The following is a 14777-nucleotide window of genomic DNA, read 5'->3' as shown; positions in this document are numbered from 1 at the left end:
ACATATTCTAGGCAAAGGGACAAAATGGTAATTGCAAGGACCTTCTCCCCACAGGTAAATATGTTAGCGGATGGTAGTTTCAGAGTAATCATTTCCAAGTTAATGACTTTACCACCTATTACATTAATACCAGCTCTCTTATCAAGTTAATGTTCTGCCTCTAAGAAGAGACATAACTTGGGGAGGACTCTCAAAGCTTTGTCTAATTCTGTTGCTATTATCAACCTATGGATAGCTGTGGACAAGGCCTGGGGAAGACCACACTGTCAAAACCTTCATGGCAAAGTTGATTGGAAAAATGAATTGAGACTTTTAGAGAATATAAGTTACCTGAATGTGACAAATCTCCAAAATATCCAGAGGGACATGTGGGCTCTTTAGCCAAAACAAATAGCACAATATAAAGCCATGTCACATTGGCAAGGCATTGTGACGATGAGGACTCTGGCTTCCCAGGGGCTGACACGCAGAGGAGGGCAAACAGCTTACCAGTTAGATTAGTCTTCGCACTGTAACTTCCATAGTATTTGCCATCAGTGTTCGGTGTGTGACACTCATACTCGCCGGAATCCTTCATCTGCAGCTGTGAGATGTGCAACAAGACTGAGTTGCCCTGGACCCTCTCCACGTAGACTTCCCCACTCTGCACCCGCTGTGCATACACCGCATAAGCGAAGGTGGAATCCAAGGTGCTAATGATCTGGACTTCTCGGGCCGGGGCTGTCGGCAGGTAAACAGACCACTGGAAATTCTGCTCAGAAGGTCCCTGGTGGCCAGTTACATTGCAGCCAATGCTGACAGGATAACCTTCAGCTCTAAACAGTGGTCCTTTCTGAACTGTTACTTCTCTCTGGCCAATGCTGAGCTTAGCTTGCAAGTAGGAGAGAGAAAGGGGAATAAAAATAGGTTAGTGATCCAGTTCCCAATGTGCCGCATTATGTAGCTGCTTGTATTACAATTCTAGTAAATGAGATTGCAGGTTATTAGCTATAATCAACTCAAATGTTCAACACCTTCTTCAGGCTGAGGAGCAGTGGAATGACTCGTTGAGTTAATTGTTCTTTTATAACTTTAACTGCCTTAGTCATCTCTAGTCTCTTAAAAAAAGTTTACCTTCATCAATGTAACGTGGCCACTCCCATAAAACATATCTGCTTTCCTAAGTGCATTTATTTTAAAGTAAATACGATGTATGATAATGCACCTTTATAGTATTTTATGGGACAATCCAGCATATACTTTGCCAGGCCTCCAATTCCTGGGTACCTGTTCTCACAGAAGTGATTGCTGGAGAGGCCAAGTCCACAACACTGCCCATGGTGCCACGGTTTTTCTTGCTGGTTGGTTGGAACTATTTGTAGCTCCTAGCCAGGTCAGATGCATGACCAGCTAAAATTAACATCTGAAGAGGCAGCAGCACTTCTTTTCTGTACTGTGGAGGGTTTTTTGTTTTGTCATTTTTTAAAAAGCCACTACAGCTTTATGGAAAATCTTCATTAGGATGGCTCTTGAGTCCAGCAGGATCTGGAATCAGAATCTATTTTAGTTCTTCTCTTACTCAAAGTTGTCAGTTGGGACTACTAGGGATAAAGTTTCCTGTTGGACAAATCTCATGTATTACATTTAAAGGAGAAAACGTTATTAAATGGTAAGATTTCCTCTGACATACACATTTTCAAAATCAAGCATTTTTCAGAAATTAAAATGTATGGCTTTACTTGACAATTCAATAAATATTTATTCAATCGCTTAGAGTATTTCTGATGCTTTAGGGAGCAAGATATGAAGAGGGGTTTGGGATAGTCTCTGATTTCTAGATTTTATAATCTAGTCAAGTAGGGTGATAGTCATCCCTCTATGAGAGAGAGATGATACAGTGCCTTGAGGAATTTGAAGGCAGGAGAGATTACATTTTGTGGGGAGGGAAATAGGTAAGGTTTATGAAATAGGTAATGTTCGAAATGGACTTTGGGGAGTTGAAAAGAGTATGACAATCTAAGTGAGGAGACAGGGCCTTTTAGATGAAGGAGACTTCGTGACCAGACTCTATGAGTAGGAGAAAAAAGACTGTTTGAGGGAATAGGGAGTGATCAGTTGGATTAGGGGGAGAGTTACATGAAGATTAATAAGAGGTAAGACTGGATAGGAATTTTGGGTCCGGAGCATGAAGAACTTGACTATCATGTCTCAAAGTTTGGACTTGATTGATTGGGCAATGGAGAGTCCTCGGAAAGTGTTTGAAAGGTCTTAGGAAAATTAACCTGACAGTGGTGCGTAGAGTGATGGAAGCTAGACACAGACATCAGGTAATTATGGTAGCCCAGGAGAGAAGTGAGGAAGGCAAAAAGAATAGAAAAAGGGGACTATAATTTAAGAGCCATTGTGGAGATAATATCTGTCGTTTTCAATGTCTTGGATGCTTGGAGGTAGTAGGGGTAGATGGAGGGATGGAAGGCAGGAAGAAATCAAAGATGATACCTAGCCTTTGTGAGGGTGACGGGGAGAATGACAGTATTGTTAACGGAAATACAGATATCAGGAAGAGTTACTGTGGTGTGTTCAAGGGTGAGGGAGAAGATAATGCATTTAATTTTGGAAATATTAAATTTGAGTATCACGGAATAAATAAGAAGGATATCCATCCCACATTTGGAAATAATATTAAATATACATATTTGTAGTTTAAAGTCTACTCAACTCTTTGAAAATGTTTGTAATCTAATCCTTTCAAGAACTCTGTGATATTCCCATACTTAGCAATGTCAAAACTTACAAATGGCTGAGCCAGACTTGAACCTAGATTTGCGAATGTCAAAGCTCTGGCTGCCTCCATTGTTTCTCCTGGCTTCCTACAAATGCCTGTTTGTAAGTAGGGACAGTTCTGGCCTATAGATGTAGATTAAGTCAGTTACATATAAGTATTGGGAAGTGTTACGGAATATAAAGAAGAGGGCTAAAGAGAGATTACTAGGTAAACCTACAGAAGCAAAAGTTAGGGAGGTGGGAGGGCAGCCAGGACACAGTGGCTTGGGAACCAAAGGAGGCAAAATGCTCCAGTAAGAAAGGGCTTGTCAGCACTGCCCAATACTGCTGAGGGGTTGAGGATTCTAAAGGCAGAGGAAAGCCCTTGGAGTTTGATGATGAGGATGTCAGTGGAGATCTTTGTAGAAGGGATTTCAGTAGAGCAGAAGCAGCAGATTTCAAGGGTAAGAAACAATGGCAGGCAGTGTAAACTACTTCAAGAAGTTTCACGGAGAAGGGAAAGAGAAGAGCAGAATGGCAGCTGTTAAGAGGAGCTGGGTAGGGAGAAGCCCTCAGGGCCGGGATGGACACAGGCACCACTGAATGTTTGAGGGCAGAGGAACAGTAGAGGGCAGAGATGGATGAAGCCAGAGATAAGGTGGTGAATGGAGTAAGGTCCTAGTAGGGGCATGAGGTCAAGAACATGATTGGGAGGGTACTGCTTTCTCAGAAAAGCAAAGGAAATGGTGTAGAGGTTTCATAGGTACTTTTGAGGTGGAAAGGAATGACTGACAGAAGTCAATTTAAGTGGCTATGCATTGAAATCATACACTGAAGCATCTTATTATAAACAAACATGTTCTCTGTGGGATATGTTGTACATAGCTCTCCTGCTCTTAAAGAGTAAAATCTTCAAAAGATTGTCCATGGCTTTCTCTTTTAATGGACAGAGCATTATACCTTTGCACAGCAGCTCAAATTCCTGTTGACTGATGGGCACACAGCTTGGTACTGGCATACTGCATTGAAGTCACATTTTTGAAACATGAAGAATTCTCTGATGGTATTGGCTTTTTTCAAAGAAGTCATCGGGATTGCCAAACTTGCCACCTCAGTATTATTTGAACGGAAGCTATTAGATTGAACCATATAAAATGGCCCACATTTGACCATTTTTGATATCTAAAAACAGCAACTTTAAATGATTCCACCTTCCACAAAACCTATCTGGAGAACGTCAAACACAACAAGCAACTTCTCTTTCATTACACATAGGAAAACTCTATACACTTGGAGGCTGAGAGCGCGTCCGTCCATAATTTAGTGGCATTTTGTTTGTTCGTGAATACCGTCTCAGTAAGACAAGCAATAGCCCCTCCCAGGACCTTCTCATGTCAATGGCTTTTATTTGTAGAACAGCGAGTCAGGGTGAGGGGTGAGAGATCAGGCAGGCAAAGCTAAGTACTAAGTCCAAGAGCTCCTTTGCCCTTGATATTAACCTCATCTAGCGCCATATTCTAAAAAGATTCATCAGTCTTTATTTTTTAAAAATTAACACAAAGTTACATTTGCTACACAATGCAATTGATCAATTGATCATCATTTAATTAATTTCCTTCATTTCCCTCAATATGTGTAATGACAAATAGAAAGCTTCCCAAGATTTCTCAAGTTACTTTCTGATTTATGTGTTCTTCACATAAAAACTTGCTCTATACAAAATTAGTGCTTAGGATGAGTCAAAATCTAGAAGAAATAACTATATAACCTAGTTGAGGTAATTGTTTAAATGGGTTAAGAAGCTTCCAGTTTCCCCTTTTTGACCCTCGGTTACTAATTTCCTCCCCCCAGGCCTTCCGCCCTGCTCATCAAAAGAAAAAAAAGAGAGAGAGAGACAGAATTTGTAATTGTCTGACTTGTACAATGTAAGCCACAAGCTAAATACACAGTCCAAATACACAAAGCATATACACTTGAGAATCACACTCAGACAACTGAACAAGACTAACAGGAACACACCAGCCAACAGTCTCCACAGGATCCCGCCAGTCCACCTAGCCATCAACGCCTGCCAAGCCAGCCTGGTGGGCAGTGATCACCCAGCAACTGGTCCTAGTAACCACCCTGCAGGCCACCTCTCACCCCCTCAGGCCCCAGATCTGATCCACACCTCATACTCTCCAACATCCCTTGAGACATGAGCCCAGTTCCACTCAAGCCAATGTTTCTTAAGCAGTCCTTTGTGCTGAATACTGGTCCCTTTTCATGCTTCAGCCACAGCCCTGGTCACGCTGATAAATTCTTTTAGTATCCCTATCAACCCATCCATTCAAGTCCCTGCACTAGCTCAATCCAGTCTCTCTAAAGCAGCAGTTCTTAACTTGGGTCCATATATGGCACCGAAGGGTCCATAAATTTAGGTGGAAAAAACCCCTATATCTTTATTTTCGCTAATCTTAGTGGAAATTTAGTATCTCCCTCAGTCATAAATGTAGACAATGTATTTTCATATCATATTACAGTTGTTGCAGATATCTTGAAATAGTGTTCATATTCATCACTACTTTGAAGTTTGGTGGTAAATAGACCACCTCTGGATCTTATGATATAATGTGTAAGGAAGCAAACAAATTACTACATCACAATTTATTTTAAAACGTTTCAATAGTTGCATTTCAATATGATTGATTTCCCATATAATCCCATGCATTTTATTTTAGTCATTTAAAAAATTATTCTAAGATGGGATCAATAGGCTTCACCAGATGCTAAAGGAACCTATAGCACAAAAATGTACCTGCTTACCTTCTCTGGAACTATTTCATTCCCTGCCCCGTTCAGCTGTTCTCTCTCCACCTCCAAAGTCCCCCCTCCTCCACCCTATTCCGACATGTTTAAATGTCCTTGAACTAGCTAAAGCCCTTTCACATGCCCTTCAGCAGAGCCAAGGGAATCCTCCTGTCCCCTTCTCAGTCTCTCAGTAGTTAATTCCCGCTTTGGTTCACAGGTGAAGTCCAGAACCTTCTTTTAGCTTCGCTTAAAACTACTAAGTGCTCTCATAACCTTTCCTTCCATCCAGCCACATCCCCAAGGCACACATCTAGTGAAGCTCTGACATCAGGCAAACCTTAGGGTTACCTCTCAGTTGAGAATCTAAGCCTCTTACTCTCTCCAGGGATGGGTTAGCCCAGGAAAATAAGGTAAAGGCAGGGTCAGCAAAACTGGCAGATCTGGCAACTCATATAAATGTGAAAAACAGTGGGATCAGGATCATGGGACTCAGCAAACCACTGCACCTCCCTGGAGCTCAAGGATGTCTAGGTAAGCCATGAAAATGTTATCCATAAGTCAAAAATTATTGCCGACAGCAGAGATCTGTGGCAGTTTCTCCTGTAAAAACCAAATTGTCCTGCTCCATCACCCAGCAGCCTCCAGTTGACTAGCTCCTACGATAATAGAAACATGAAGAATTACGACACTTACTCAGAAAGAGAAAGAAAGATGCCACACGTAGGATGTGTGCCATTTGCACCAGCACAGATCTTTCCTGGTGGTGTCACTGAAGTTGCTCAGACACTGAGTGACAAATGCTGTGTTCTAACTATTAAGGTAAAGAGGAAGCAATAGTGTGGTTTTCAGCCCACAGAGAAACAGAAATGGCTAGCAAAAAGCAAAACTGGTTGCATTATACATTCTTTGCTAATCACTCAAATTCACATGTGAAAAAGTTAGGTATCTTCATGAGTAAGTAAACACGTACAGATAAAAAAAGGAAAAGATGGGCCTCATCCTGGGTAAATACATATCTTTAGGTAATCACCAGGGAATTTAAGTAAACTGAATAAATTTAAAAAATCAAGCAGAAATGTTGTCTTCTTGGCCCTTACTTCTCCTTCCATCTTGGGAAAGGAAAGGACTAGGAAATGAGAGAAAAGGCCCTGGACAATATGAACCTGAGGTGAGGTGGTGGTGGTGATACATTTTAGAGTCAGGCTGCCTGGGTTTGCATGCAGATTCTATTTTTTAATAGCTGTGTGGTCTTAGAAAAGTTAATTAATCTTTTCTAACCATCATCTATAAAATGGAGATACTAACAGTATATATCCCATAAGACTGCTGTGAAAATTGAATGAACTAATTCACTTAAAGTTCTTAGAACTATATCTGGTACATAGCAATGTGCTCAACGAATATCAGCTATTGTCAGGCGACACTTAAGGGAATCTTCATTTGCCCAGTGTGGGCCTGGGCACCAAGGATGGCGGGCGAGTGCCTAAATGTAACAGTTGGTGCTGAACTCAAGTCAACTTAATCCTACTCTAGTCCTAGAAGGCAAGACCATACAAGGGATGAGCTCACTGAAGACATTAGTTCCATAGGTCAAGCCTACATCTAGATAGGTCAGTAACAAACTGGCCTGCTTTAGGTCACAGTGACAGACAGATCCCTGCTCCATCCATCTATCCATCCAACAGTTTTTAGTACTTCTATGTTCTGGATCCTGTGGTAGGTTCTGCACATATAAAGATGCTAACAACCCATCTTTGTTCTCAGGAAACGTCCACTTAATCAGATAATTACAATGCAATGTTGCAAGCACAATAATCAATGTGGCACGTGAAGGAAGTGGGGGAAGTCGGTGGGTGGGAGGGAAGGTCAGAATTTGGCTGGGCTGGGCCAGATGAGACCACTAGAGAGGAAGGGGGCTGAGGTAGCATTGGGGAAAACAGTCTAGCACAGATAATGACACATCAGCTGTGCCCTCCTGTTGGAGTATGTAAAGTCTGAGGCTGGTGTGAAGGGACAAGGGTTCATAGAGGTAGGCTAGGGCAGATCTTGGTGGGCTATGCCTGGCAGGCCTAAGAGCTGGTTTTTACCCTGTTAAAAAAAAGAGAATCTATCGAGAGGGGTTTCTTTTAGCAGGAGAATGGCCCAGTTGGATTTTCCTTTTAAGTTGAGTTCCATGTTGTGCATTGCTACCTGGATGAAAGATGAGGCAGGGAGACAAGGCTAGAAGCAGGAAGCCCCGTCACAAGATTTTTGCAATTTTCTGTGTGAGCAATGATGAGGGCCTACATTAGGGCATTTAACATAAAGAGAGAGGAGAGAGAGATGAAGAGGTAATCAGATACTTAGAGCACCCGCCATAAGATAAGCACCCTACCCGGTGCTAGAGACGCATACGGAATTAAAGTGTAGCTGCTGATCCTAGGAACCTCTGCTCGTGATGGTGGAGGTGAGCAAGAAAGAAATAACATGACTGGCCATCACCCAAGGCAAGTTAGGTGACAGTCCCCTAGGAGAAATACAAGTAAAGAGATACGGATATTTGAAGGAGGGAAAGTGCATGTCTAATTTGAGAAGAAAATCAGGAAAATCTTCAGGGAAAAGGTGACATTTTAAGTTAGATTTTCTTTTTCTGGTGGGAATTAGAGTAGAGAAGGATAACATTCTACAAAGTCAGGTCTGGAAGCCTCTCACTTCTGTCCTTTTTAAGAATTTTCTACTCCCTTTTTTTAAGTTATTTTCAAAAATTGAGATACAATTGACATAAAAAATTGTATTAGTTTTAGGCATACAACATAACGCTCTCCCTCTGGTTTTATTCATTAGCCATCAGACCTAACAAACAGCCCCCCAATGTCAGTCAACCGACAAATATTAATGTCTTTAGTAAAAGGCCATGTACTTCCCTTTTCAAGGTATTATGCAAGGCTTGGGGCATAAAAGGAGTGGAACATGGGCCCTGCCCCCCAGGAACTTAGAATCTAGTTTAATAAACAACTGTAGATAAAAAACAGTAGCCATATAAGGCAGCATGTCTTGAGCATCCACTTTATAGCTCAGGTAAGAGATACCCTAAGAGTTAATAGGCTGAGGAGGCCACAGCAGGCAGGGGACAGCCACAGGTCATTCAGACAAGGCTGGTTTTAAGTAGGCCCTTGGGGATCTGGAATGGTTCAAACAGGCAGAGGGGAAAGGACATTCCAGTAGGAGAAATGAAACGCACGGAGATACAGAAGCAGGGATGTGTAGCTTGTATTTAGGAAACAATTAAAGGGCAGTTTACCTAGAATGGAGATTTCAAACTACCTCTCTGGGCTGTTAACTACTATATCAGTGGGGCTCTAAGTATAAGAATTTGTTCACCATTTCAGTTGGAGAACTCAAGAGTCATCTCCAGGCACCAAAATTTTAAGCAAATGTACGGTATCAGCCAGCTATTGTTGTGTAACAAACAACCACAAAACTTTGGTGGCTTACAACAGTAAACGTTGATTTTTGTTCACAGCTAGTGGGAGCTGGGTGTTCTAGGACAGCCTTGGCTTGATGCCTCACATCCCTCTAATAGGCTAGCCTGGGCATGTTTACAAGATGATGTCAGGGGTCCGAAAGAACTCGAACACTTTTTAAAGCTTCTGTTTGCATTATGACTGCTAACATCCCATAGAGCAAAGAAGGCACATGGCCAAGTCCAAATGCAAGAGAGGGTTAATAGACTCCATCTCTTTAGTGAGGGGGACTGGAAAGTGACAGGGCAAAAGGAGAGGTAAAGAACTTGGGCCATCAACGCAATCAGTCTGCTACGTGCACTGAAAAGAGAATTATTTTAGACATAAGCATCGATCACAGAGGCAATCATTGCCAATAACACAGAGTACCCTGTATTCCTGAAATGCATACAACCAAGTAAATCCTATGCAACTTCTCATTCCTGCCGTTGCCAATTTTTTTTCTCTCTTTTTCCATTTTAGTGGCTCCATTTCTGCCAGAATTTAACATTGACAGGGTGATGTCCCTTCTTTTCTGAAGGGAAAAGGAAGCTTTCTGTTGTCAAAGAAAAAAAAAAAGAAGAAAGAAAAAATAGAGCCAGTGAGAGACAGTTATTCTATTACCTTGGGAATCACTGCATTGCACTTGTGTCAGCTGAAAGGAATGTAAAAATGCAGCTCCTGATTCAGATGGAGGGAATGGGACAGTACTGGACAAAGCAACACGGAACTGTACTAAAGAAAAAATCCTGTTCCAGTTCCTGGAAGATTAATGAAAAGAGATGTATTTTTTTTTTTCAGCTTTGACATGCTCAAATATTAATTCCACAGAATCATAGAAATGGTAGGTATGGTGGCCTTGTATCCTAAGCATTCAGGCCCAAGAAATATTTAAAACAGGGTCCTTTTGCATGTCAGGCTCCGTGCAAGGCATTTTCACATATGCAGTTTCATAGAATAACTCACATCAGCATGTGTGCTAGGTAATCCCAATCCCATTTTATAGATGAGTAAACTGAGGCTCACAGGAATCAACTAGCCCAGCCAAGATTGTCTGACTAGGCAACAGCTGCATTCTAAGGCTGCCTTCTTACTTTTGGTTCAGTGCTCTTTCCACTATACCTTCTGGCTTAGCATTTGTGATGTTCAGAAGGCAGAATGTGTGTGGGGTATTGAGTGACTGGAGGAAAACCCCCAAGGGGTCAGCAGGAAGCTGATTGTGACTACGCCCCTTTCCTGCCTTGAGCTCTTAGAATGCAGGTCAGATTGATGGCTGCTCCACAAGTGGTGGACTTGCCAAAGTGTAGGAGGCCCTGGGGCTGAGCCTCATGCCTACATGTATGGAACCCCAAGCAGTGACACCACAGGAAGGGACCACAGTGATTTCAGTCCACTCCCTCATAGAATAGAGGAAGAAACCGAGGTCCGAAGTGGGCCCAGCTGCCACATGAGCCCTGTGATGGAGAATGATGCCCAGGTCTCTTACTTCCCACTGGCCCGGCTTCACCAGGACCTGACAATTAGTTAACCAAGCCTGAAGAGCTTTTCAAGGTGGGTGACAACTCCTCCTATCTGTGGGTAAAAGCCTGAACTAGATTCCTCGGGGCAGAGACAAAGGCCAGGCCACGGGATGGGGTAGGGGGTAGGAGATGGAGAATAGGGGATGGTAGCAGAGGAGAAAGAGCAACAGATGGATTCCTAAGCCATCTGCTGTTTCCAGATACTCTCATGGAAAGAGCTATTCCTTAAATTTCCTAGCAGGGATTGACAACCAGCTCTGATTAAAAAAAAGGGGGAAGGGGAGGGGAGGAGGCTCAGAATAGGCACCAAAGAGAGGCAGAAAAGAGGAGAAGGAAAGGAAGCTCTCTTTACCTGGGCTCTAGATCCCTCCTATCTCCTTAGACACAGGTGCCCACTCACGGCTTACCAGTCCATAAAGAACCTCAGGGGTCTCCTACCCCACTAGACATCCACCCTTTTACCCTAACTCCAAACCACCTCCTCTTCCCTCCCTTTTTCAAATTCCTGCCAGAATTTCCCAGTGTTTTGTAGTCTGTCTGATTTCCTAACTTCCTGGCGCTTCAGCCCACTGCAATCTGGTGTGGTTCCACCCAAATGTCCAGGGTCACAACAGCGAACCCTGCTCAGCTCTCCACTGACTGGGTCTTTCTGTGGCCCCAGGGATGGCTGGCCATTGGTCAAACCTGCTTGGACATCTCTCCTTCCTCTTCTGATTCCACCCTCTCCCCAGGATTTTCCCTCACCCCTTTTGGAAGTTCCTTCTCACTGTATCCTCTTCTCCAGGCCCCCCCTGACACTATTGTCTTCTCCAAGGTTCTATCGTCAGCCCTTTTCACTCCTTATGCTGCTGGCCTCTCATCCCTCATCTGTATACTGACAATCACAAATGTATCTCCAGCCCCAACTTCTCCCTTAAGCTCCAGACCAATTATCTAGCTGGTGTTGAACATCATCACTTGAGGGTCCCACAGGAAACTCAAACTTGAGTCTAAAATGGCTATCATTGTTTTCTCTTTCACTGGTATTGTCCGTCGTGTTGAATGTACCAGTATCCACCCAGACCCATGGTTGGCCTCCACACTTCACATCCAGTTACAAAGTCCTATCAGTTGTTCCTAAAATCTGTCATGAATTCATTCTACCTGTCGCTGTCACAATTGAGCATGATTTTTCCCCTGGACTAACACAGTTCAGCTTCCAGCCTTGCCTGTGCCCCCATGTCCCCTGCTGCCAGAGGAATCTAAAATGGAAGCATAGCCATGCACTCTCCTGATCAGAGTTTTGCAGATGCATCCCCTCTGCTTAAAACCTTGCCCCATCCCTACCTGGGAAATGTCTATTCATTTAAAAATTTTAAAATCTAAGTTTGCATTTCCTATGTGAAATCTTTCTTGATAACTTAGAGTTCACCACTCCCTATTCTGGGCTATGGCAGTGAACTTCTATAATTTTACTTATTATACAGTAATGAAATGAATTACTTACATGCCTCCCTCTCATCCAAGACCATGAATTTCACGAAGGCAGGGTCCAGTTCTTACTCATCTTTCTCTTATTCAACAAGTACTTACTGAACGCCTAAACTATCAGGCGCTGTGGCTGGTGCAGTGATTCAGAACATGCACAGACTCAGAGTTAGATGTCAGATCTGGGCTCCAATCATGAGCACATTACTTAATTTCTTAAAATCTCAATTTTCTCATCTATAAGAATGAGGACAATAACAATAGAAACTTCATTATCTGACACAATTAGGGTTGTTAGTTGATCGATTAACAGAAAATGTCAGGTCGGGTTGAGAATCATAAAAAGACTCCTATATGTCTTAAAATTTTTATTTTCACCTCAACCATATATATATGTATATTCATTCACCAATCTCTTGACACAAGCCCAGGTCTTTCCTCTGAGTATGGGTCTGTTGTCTAGAGTCTCCTATCACGTTTTTGCATAAACCAAACCTGTAATGTCTTGTCTACAACTTTCAGGCTTTGATTCCTTTAAAGTTAAAAGAAAAAAAAAACTTTTGTGAAGCCAATGGAGCAAAGAATCCTTTTTTTTTTTTTTTGAGGAAGATTAGCCCTAACATCTGCTGCCAATCCTCCTCTTTTTGCTGAGGAAGATTGGCCCTGAGCTAACATCCGTGCCCATCTTCCTCTACTTTATATGTGAGACGCCTACCACAGCATGGCTTGCCAAGCAGTGCCATATCCACACCCAGGATCTAAACCGGCAAACCCCAGGCCACCGAACGTGTGAATTTAACCACTGCGCCACTGGGCCATTTTTTTGTGATTTGTTTTTGTGATTTGTCTCCTCTCAATATTTTACATTTTTTTAAGGTATGTTTTTTTCTTTTTTGGTGAGGAAGATTGGCCCTGAGCTAACATCTGTTGCTATTCTTCCTCTTTCCTTCTTTTTTCCTTTTTCTTCTTTTTCTCCCCAAAGCCCCAGTACATAGTTGTATATACTAGTTGTAAGTCCTTCTGGTTCTTCTATGTGGGATGTCACCACAGCATGGCTTGATGAGCAGTGTGTAGGTCCGTGCCCAGGATCCGAACCGGTGAACCCCAGGCCACCAAAACAGAGTGCGTGACCTTAACCACTATGCCACCAGGCCAGGCCCTCGTTTACTTTACCGTTTTTTAATTTTTATTTATTTTTTTGTGAGGAAGGGTGGCCTTGAGCTAACATCTGTGCCAATCTTCCTCTATTTTGTATGTGGGACATTGCCACAGCATGGCTTGATGAGCAGTGTGTAGGTCTGTGCCCAGGCTTTGAACCGGTGAACCCTGGGCCACTGAAGCAGAGCATGTGAACTTAACCACTCAGTCATGGGGCTGGCCCCTTCGGTTCTTTTGCCTGGACCTAAAGTGATAGCTTTTTAGAAAAGCAATTTGCCTCTATTGAGTCTTTCCAGATAGTTCATCTTACTTTTATCAACACCTCTTTTGTGCTGAGATTTCATTGGTTTACACACTATTCAATGATTTTATGTAATCATAGTAACGAGTACTGGTAGTGCAAACACATTCCAGAATAAATAGAACAGGGGGGACTCAGGAGCATCACCTCCCAGGTGTACTGAGCAGTCTACAAGCCCCAAATGATGAGGGAGTTAATCTCGTCATTTTCTTTTCTATTTTTTGCTTCTTTGACATCTGTGGCTTTGCTGACCCTGGAGAGATGGCCCCTCCCAGGGCTAGCCAGTTCCTAGAGAAAGGAAATGACTGGATTCATCTGGGAGCTGCCTTCCATGTGCAAACCAGCCAATGCAGAGCCCATACCCCAACCATCTCCTCCACTGGGCTCTCACACTCTGCACCACTGTTCCCAGCTCTTATCACCCCAGGGCCAGGTACCAGATTACTAGGGACAACCCCTATGCCTGTGCTCCAGAGCCCACTGACATTATCCAAAGCAGTCAATCCTAAGCCTGTATACCCTGACTTACCTGTTCCTTCCTGTGAAAACCACAATAAAGGCTGTTGCCTATGTTTCTCCTTCACTCCCTCCGCCTCCTGACAGGCCCTGGCACTTTCCTGTGTCACCCCACCCCCCCGTCCCATGACGTGGTGTGATATGCCCCCTCCTTTTGGGATCTGTGAGTATAACAGTCTTTACAAGGGCAGTCACCTCCTGATCTGTTTGCTCTGCCATACCTAAATAACAACAAAACCTCTATTTTAAAATGGGGTGCCATGCACAGTGGTCTGTGGGTTACAGGATACGGAGCGGCTTTTATTTGGAAGATCCAGTTGCATGGAGAGCAGGTAAGACAGCTTCTGCTGTAGCCATCTCCAGGGGGCTTGACGCACTTGTCCTGGTGCATGGCACATCCTAAGAACCTCAGTCTCAGCTGTTATCACAGTTAGGCACTAGAGCCACAGAGGTGAACGGACCCTGCCCTCACACCACTTTCAGACTACCAGAGCATCTGTCAGGGGTCCTCACCAGCCTAGAGAGGCAGAAAAGGCTCCCTGGGACCTGAAGAAGTACGAGTTAGACAGGAGGGGAGAGGTTTCCAGGCAAGAAAGTATGTGTCCAGGCCTGAGGGCAAGTAAGTTAGTGTCAGGTTCACAGTGCTTAGCACAGTGCCTAGGCACACAGTAGGTGTGCAAGCAGGCTTTTGTTTTGTTCTTAATTTAAACTGAGGCAGGGACAGGTTCACTAATAGGTAGGGGACTGCTGAAGACCAGCTCTCACTGCATCAGCGTTTTGATATAAGCACAATCCTCCTGG

General features: G+C 43.3%; 1 protein-coding gene across 4 annotated transcripts in view; it reads right to left on the bottom strand.

Moving 5' to 3' along the window:
* CD101 (CD101 molecule) overlaps window positions 1-6363 on the bottom strand; it is a 30945-nt gene extending 24582 nt beyond the window's left edge. Inside the window, exons 1-3 of one of the 4 annotated variants that reach the window (XM_044748898.2) lie at window positions 6226-6299; window positions 3703-3852; window positions 490-870 (exon numbers count right to left, since the gene is read on the bottom strand). In XM_044748898.2, coding sequence (XP_044604833.2) covers window positions 490-870; window positions 3703-3760 — 439 coding nt within the window. In that variant the 5' untranslated portion in view covers window positions 3761-3852; window positions 6226-6299. Of the gene's footprint in view, window positions 1-489; window positions 871-3702; window positions 3896-6225 lie in introns of those variants that run through there. The other 3 variants (XM_070487131.1, XM_014848263.3, XM_044748897.2) reach the window with 3 other exon arrangements.
* Window positions 6364-14777: the final 8414 nt, after the last annotated feature.

Source organism: Equus asinus, chromosome 16 (genome assembly GCF_041296235.1).
Source record: "Equus asinus isolate D_3611 breed Donkey chromosome 16, EquAss-T2T_v2, whole genome shotgun sequence".
NCBI classification, from domain to species: Eukaryota; Metazoa; Chordata; class Mammalia; order Perissodactyla; family Equidae; genus Equus; species Equus asinus.
The sequence above is the reverse complement of the archived record's forward strand: the minus strand, read 5'-3'. Positions and strand labels throughout refer to the sequence as shown.